This window comes from Poecilia formosa, unplaced genomic scaffold (assembly GCF_000485575.1).
Source record: "Poecilia formosa unplaced genomic scaffold, Poecilia_formosa-5.1.2 Scaffold433, whole genome shotgun sequence".
NCBI lineage: Eukaryota > Metazoa > Chordata > Actinopteri > Cyprinodontiformes > Poeciliidae > Poecilia > Poecilia formosa.
Window position 1 is genome coordinate 447,595 of NW_006800372.1, and position 7,824 is coordinate 455,418.

The 7,824-nt window shown below is 40.0% G+C and overlaps 1 protein-coding gene across 1 annotated transcript in view; it reads left to right on the forward strand.

The window, feature by feature from the left end:
- The first annotated feature begins 134 nt into the window (after positions 1–134).
- Positions 135–7,824, forward strand: part of LOC103155521 (endothelial PAS domain-containing protein 1-like) — a 67,018-nt gene continuing 59,328 nt past the window's right edge. The window contains exon 1 of the mRNA XM_007577233.2: positions 135–809. Coding sequence (XP_007577295.1) covers positions 784–809 — 26 coding nt within the window. The 5' untranslated portion in view covers positions 135–783. The remainder of the gene's footprint in view (positions 810–7,824) is intronic.

The window sequence follows — 7,824 nt, forward strand, 5'->3', positions numbered from 1 at the left end:
AAAATCGGTTTTTTGTCTTTTTTGAGAATAAAAAGAAACTGTGTATCTCTCTCCATATTTTGAACTTGACATGTTTGCATGGCATACATGTAAACACCACTGCTTTTAAAGATTTATTTTTTAAAAATCGTTGTGGGCAATCTTACTTTATTTTCAAATTAGTATTATTCCTTTAATGACCCTGCGCTACTCCCTCAGACACCTGTTGTACATCAAGGGGACAAACAGGTAGGCGCGCAGCTCCGGGCTCACTGGGGAGGGCGGCGATGATCAGCAGAGAGGGGGTGGCTCCCGGCGGCGGTGCAAACCAATCAGCGCCGTGGGAGCGCTGTCACCGTGCCAGCTGACACTCAGGTCAGAGCCCGAGCAGCTTGTGGAGGGACTTCTGTTATCAGAGGGCGAGGAAAAGTTTTGGCAAGCGGACCTGCGGGCGGTTTTCTCTCGACAGCTGTGACGGTAGCTCTGCTCTCTTCCAGTCTAGTGGAACGCTTCCCTGTGCGGGTGAGAGGCTGTACGATCCTCGGCAGTGTTCTGAGACTGTACGGTCCCAATCCCCTTTCTCCTGCTGCGGGCTCCTCAGCCTAGATTCCCGGACTAATCGAGCGGTTCTCTGCTTCATGGCATGATCCGGCACTGGGCCCCTTCTGACCTGCGCATTTGGGTCTAATACCGGCACTTTTTTTTTTTTTTTTCAAAATCAATAACAAACTTCTATTGACTCAAAAGTTGGACTTAACTCAGACTGAAGGAGTTACAGCACTGCGACTGAGATTACCTGCAAACATGACGGCTGATAAGGAGAAAAAGAGGTAAGAGCCCCGGTTGGATCTTTGGAAGCTGATTAAAGCACATCTGGCAGAGATCTCATTTCTTATTTAGCTGCGACAGAAATCACACGACCTGTTGCTGCAGCGCTCCACGTGACCTGAGCGGGATTCACTCACAGCTGGTCGCTTTAATGTGTGCAGAGCCGAAATTAATGCTTCACTTGTGATTAGTTTTATCAGAGCTGTTCTCTGAAAGGGGAGGCTTTTGTTTGCAACTTTAAAACTTCACATCATGCAGAGTGCTCTGCAGCACTTAGTTAAAACCAGAGATGCATCAGTCAGTCAGCAGATTGTCGGAAACGGCCGATTTTTATTTGAACACCTCTAATTTGTATCCAGCAGGTCAAATACTGAAAAATGTTTTCATTTTTGGTCTACCAACAGCATGTACGTTCATGTTCTTATTTAAGTTGAATAACGATCATGTAAAGATGCATCAATGCATAAATGGGGTAACTCCTTCATTTTCTGTCAGATTTAAAACTACTACATCCAAATACTACTCCCTTATAATCCATAAAATAACATAAAATAAATTGGTCAAGTAACAATGATAACAAAAGGTCAGATTTTTTTCTTCCCTGGCGCCCTTCAGAGTTGCATCCAGTGAATAGCTTTTTTTTCTGTGCAGTTTAAGCACAAATCAGCAATAACTTGTTTATGGATGCAGCTGTAGTAGCACATTTGTGACAACTCAATAAAAAACTGCAAATGAGCCAAATCAAAAGAAAAAAATAGTTTGATAAAGTACACACTTTGCATCATGCACATTGTGATAAGGTCTACAAAACTTCCTAATATGACACCCACATGAAGCCTTTCAGCGCAAGGCAGATCCAAATCTCCATTTTGTGACCTTTGACCTTATTTGAAAAAAAAAGCCAGGCTTCTTGTGCGCAGGGTAATCAGCGCTCAGCGATTACAGCAGATATCGGGCTGCCTGCTCAGGAAATTTCTAGAACTTTTAGATATCTCTGCTGTCAGATTACATCAGCTTTCTGCACCGCTTTGGACCTGCTCGCGTTTCTGACAACATTCATGGATCTGCAGCTGATTTGCTGGATTTTATGTGGGATGATACTCCTGGACCCAGTTCGATGTTAGTTTTGAATCGCTTGCCCAGCAGTCGTTGTTAAAGAAGCAACAGAAGTTGGGGGTGTGAGGAGGTACTTAATATCCTGTCAAACGTGAAGTGGAAAATTTTAATTTCTTGTATTATTATTATTATTATTATGTTATTGTTATTATTTACAGAGTTTAGTGTAGACATTGATGTGAATAGGCTGCAGACCGCCTGACGCCGGACTGTCTGTCCAGTCCAGCCTGAGGCTCTGCTACTCTTAAGCAGGAGCTGAGCAGGAATTTCCGTGGCCAACAGAATCGCTCCGGCTCCAAAGAGTCAAAGATTTCAAAAAATGACTTGAGGAGAAAAGCATTTCCTATCGTCCATTTTAGGGAAGGGAGTTGGGACATGTTTTGGTGTGTGTGCGCGTGCGTGTGCGCGTGCGTGTACCGAATTGAGCGGTTTCTTATCCCCACTACTTGTTTGAGTGTTTGTCTTTGTGTCACACAGTAGCTCTTTGTGGCAGCTGCAGCCTTGAAGTCATAAATGCTCTGATAAGTTGTGTGATTCACAGCAGCTGGGAGCTCAAGTGCTTTCAGATCAGGTTTATTAGATGACAATGTGATGGGATGAAGTCATAGGAGAGGCTGCTGTTCTCTGGATGGCTGAAAAAATATATATCTGTCATGTGCAAACTCAAATGCTGATTCTGCAGCAGCAAAGTCCAGAAAGCAAACAAACAAGGGGAGAAAAAAACTGATGAAACATTCTTCCCATCCAGCCTGGTTTACTTTCTGTTTTAACTTTCTGTTTTATGGCTTTATTTTACAATCACCTTTGTAACAAAACAAACTGAAAGGATTCCTTTGAGGATTACAGCTTTTTGAAGTGTTTGCCGATAGTAAAATGCTAATTTGAGCTATTTTATGTTGTGGAAGTTGCCTGTTTTTTTTTTTAATTTTTTATCTGCGTTATTACAGCCACTGATCTTCAAATATTACTCCTATGGTTTAACTTTTTTTCCACCAAAAAAAAAAGAAGAAAACTGTCAAAAAATAAAAAATCTCCTTAAAGTTATTGTGCAAAATTGCTGTAATTATGTCATTTAGTTTTGTAGCTAATGCAGACAGAACATCTAATTTACAAGCTACATGAAAAAAATAATGCTTTTATTAAAAAAAACGTTTTAATATTATGTATATGATACAGTTAATATTAAATGTGTGTGATATAAATATTTAAAGTTAAAGAGTTATTCAGCAAAGTCCATCTTGTTTTATAGGACAAATCTAGCAATGTTGAAATTGTTTTATTTTGGAAAACTACAACAGAAATTTTTGGATCACATGATCAACTACCAGACGTTGCCGCTGGCGCAGAAGGAGACGGGAAGTAGTAGATTATGGTGTAGCATGTTTTTTAATACCCTATCACAAGAACAAGCTTATTCACTTATGATTTTAATTGTGTTTCTTATTTAATGAAAACACTGCAATTCCTCAATTGAATAATTTTGATATTGGCAGAATATTGACAGCGTTTGGTGCACATTTTCAATGGCTAATGAAGTTCTGTAGATTGAGGAACTTGTCATAAAAAGTCTGATGTGTCTGGTTTCTCAGCAGCTCCCCAGCTGCCATGTTGTTTCTGATTGGCAGTGGCAGCGGAGGCTTGTTAGCACATCAGCCTGTTTAGCCCCCCGCCACCACCGCTGCTGATTCTGTTGAACGGTTTTATTTAAACACCCTGCTTGACTGCCACCAGAAATAAGTGGCAGGCATGTAAAGGAACCAAGTGCCCCAACCCACCCTGTCCTCTTCCCACACACACACACGCGCGGACGCACATGAACACGCTGCACACACACTTTCACGTCTCCCAACATGTGATTCTACTGGAAACAATGTGCAAAGGTCAGAGTGTGGGCCAGCTGCCAGGGAGATATAGGTTTCATGGCTGTATGGCGGGTGATCCATATGACTTCTCAGTGTTTGTATGGAGAGCTGGAGTGGACCACCTGATTATACAGCCAAGTGTAAAACAAAACAAAAACAGTGGATAAGCACCTGATGCATAATCATAATGAGAAGAAATGTGTAGGACGTGCAGGAAATGTCCAGATGGGGATAAGTCTGGAGTGTTTTATTGAAGAAATCAGACTCTCCTGTTAAGAATTGGCTGCATATTTGTTGTATTTTTGCTGTACTATTTGCATAAAAGATAATTCTCCTGTTTGTTTCCGTTAGCTAGTTCAAAGATCACTTTAAAGGGGCAGAGTTATGTAAAATCAACTCTTCTTTAGCTTTACATCATGCTAATATTAAATAATGTTATTCCCTCATAAAACATACCCAAGAGTGATGCCTTGATTCTTTCATGCATGGCAACCATTCAGCTGTTCAAAATGCTTGGGTGGACCTAGCTGCAGTTTGCAATCTTCAGAGCTTCCACCTCACAGAGAAGCCTTCCGCCTTTCAGCTCCTTCAGACTAGCCAGCAGCAATCAGCAATTCCACATCTGTTGGAACTGCTGAGCTCATTATAGGAGCTACTTCTCAATGAAATGCTGGTAAAACATTGTTAAAGGGGAGAGATGCTGTGATGACTTCCTGAAGACGGAGTTTCAGAATGAGCAGGAGCTTCTTCAAGAGACATTGAAGGCATTAAATTATGACATCAAATTTCTTTTAAGTTATAATAGCTATATGTAACATTTTTATAACAATTGAAGGTAACATTTAGTTGGTTGTAATATACAACTGTGTGCCAGAAAATGTGCCAGAAAATGCATAATACTACCCAAAGCATTGAATTGGGTCTTAGGAAGTCCTATCAGTGCATCAGATTGTTGCATTTCTGCACTATGCCTAATGACCTCACCATTTAAATCAATAAAGAAATAAAGACTGATCAGAAAACGTGCAGCGAGGCAGCTACAGGCCTGCTGACTCAACATTTCACATCACAGCTCTGCCCCAGTTGGCACAGAGCCGGTTTTGACTTTAACCCCTGTCGCTCAGATCTGGTCCCCTAAAACTACCAAAGCATCAGTTTACAGCACAGTGGCCCAGTGCAGGATGGAGGAATGCAAAAACGAGATGGAGGGAGGAGATGTGAGTGGATTTACTGCCTCTCAAGCTGAGCAGTCCGCTGATGGACTCGGAATGGAGAATGGCGAGGTGGTGGGCGGTGAGGCTTTTAGCAATTTAAAGTTGCTGCTTTCCAAATGTTGTGCAGTTCTCTGGAAGTTTTTATATTTATCCAACCAGCTCATAAGATGAAACCTTACACAATATTGGGTTCACGCACTATAAAGCTTCCTTTTTTGTGTTTTATCATACATTACACTGTGCTTAGAAAGCCTGTAAGGGTAGAAAACCCCAGTTTGGGTTTCGCTTGTCCACACAATGTATTTTTGTAAGCTTAATTCTCAGGTGATTATGTTTTAAAATGCTTCCTGTTTGTGTTTTTGCAGATGGCATAAATGTTTATTAAAGCTTTGATACGAGTAGAAAAGTATGATGGAGTGTTAGGGCCATAACAAGAAGAAAATGAAAAATAAACAAATAAAATTATAAGAATAAACAAGTACGAGAATGAAGTCATAATATGAGAATAACCATAATAATTTCAGAATAAAGTTGTAATACTTCTACTTCATTCTTGTAATTTTTGCTATATTCTTTATGTGGCCCTAATAGTAGGATTGTACATTTTAGATTTGATAAAAGTATTTTAGATTTTGAATTAGATTTGACAAAGATCTAACCAAACTCTTAAGCTTGGTGCATAGAAACCTTCAATGCGGATGCTAACGTTAGCAACATTAACTGCAAATCGTTGGCTAGTCACAGTATTTTTACAGCGCTTACAAATCATTCCTATTTTTTTGTTATCAATCAGAAAAAGACACCACAGAAAGGATTTTAAAGTAGTTGGTGAAGGTTTTAAGTGTCCTCAACGCAGGGGCGTGGTATAGGAGAGAAAAGTGATGACAATTCTAAGGGCCCCGACCAACAGGGGGCCCTCCACAATTAAATTTATTTTTTGTTCATAGAAAAAAAAATGGGGCCCTGTCAGTTACAAAATTAATCATATTGTATTTTCAAAGATCTTTTTAGCAGTAAAAATTTTATGTTCACACTCCCAGATCAAAAAACACACATCTATATTTGCACTGAACCCCCCTATCTCTGTTAAATGGTTCGTTCCTACCTGGAGCGCTTCAGAGTGACGCTGTTAGCAGCAGTCAGTGGAAATCACGAATGACTGTGGCAGTTACTATGCTGCTAAGAAAAGTTATAAAATCAGGTTTTCAAAAATAAAAAGGGAGAGAGAGAAAAAAGGCAAGAGTTTTAATTTATAACCCAGTTTTTCTGCATGAGAGGTGTGTGGACTGTGTGAGATTATCAACTATTTAGCATAATTAGCTTAGCTACAGACTACTGTTTGCCTCCATTTCACTAGCATTTAATGAATTAAGGAAATAAATTACCAACATATTCATATATTTAACTTGTCCCTTGTACCTTTTACGACTTAACAACAGATGAGTCAGTCAGCAGCAGTTATAACCACATCCCTCCTGACACGTCCTCTCCTGAGTGAAATTAAAGCTGCAGTATGTAACTTTTATATAAATATATTTTTTTCCACATATTTGTTAAAACTGTCATTATGTTGTGACAGTCTGGTATGAGAGGTAATCTGTGAAAAATCTATTTCCTCTGCCTTCTCCCAGTGCTAGAAACAACCAGTCAGTGGCAGGAGAGTTTTAGTGCTGTCAATCACAATCTCATGTGGTGCTGCTCATCCTTCCTCCCCCTCAATTTGTGCCATGCTGCAGCTAGCATAGCACAGAGCTGTGCAGATTCAAACTGTGAATGCTCAGTTCAGTTAGCATAATAGCTACCAATGACGGCAGATAAACAGTTTCTTGTAATGATAATTGTTTCTTCACCATTAGCACATTTAGTAGTGAGTGAATGAGGTTGATTGACAGCGCTAAGAGCGTCCTAGTAGTTCTGATTGGTCAGAATGGTGCGTTAATTTAACCAGTAATAGTAATTCAGGAAGGAGATGGAGGAGATTGGTTGTTTTCACAGATTATCTGTCTCATAACAAACTGCTACGACATGATGACAGCTTTAACATATATGGAGAAAACATGTTTTTTTAAAGTTATATACTGCAGCTTGAATAAAATGCAACTACATAGCATTTTTGAGAAGTCTGGAATGCTTCATGTATATTTTGCACGTTGCTTTTGACTGTTGCTCATGGGGAAAGACATTCAGTAATCTAAAACTAATAGAAACAATTTAAGCAACCTACTTTGCATCCTGGATGTGTACTGTTGAATGTTAAATTCATGAGCAGTAAATATTGTGCTAATATCAGTATTGGACCAAAGAAAGCAAGGCAGATGCAAGCCTTTAAAATTGTGATGCTTTTTATGGGTCAAATAGACTCAAAAAATTGTAACAGCAGCTGCGCGGGGGGGCCCAAACAATTTTTTGTCAGGGGGCTCACGATTCCTGGCGGAGCCCCTGCCTCAACCTGCCCGACTACAATTCGACACTGTTGACAAAACAGGGCGACACAAAAACTAGCTCAAGAACTCGATCAAAAAAGCAGGATGTCAAGCTTAGCTCCCTTATGTGCACATTTTCTTCGCCAGGCAACGTTTCATGCTGGCAGGAAAAGAGTTCATTTTACGTGAAACACTATGATATTTTAACTTGACCACTCCATTTGTACAGTAAGACTTACAAAAGACTCAAAAAATTGTAACAGCAGCTGCGCAGGGGGCCCAAATAAATTTAATTAGGCCCGAGCAGCTAAGCGCTGCAAAGGCCTATTGTTTTTTTCAAATGTTTCTTATTAGGCCCGAGCAGCTAAGCGCTGCAAAGGCCTATTGTTTTTTTCAAATGTT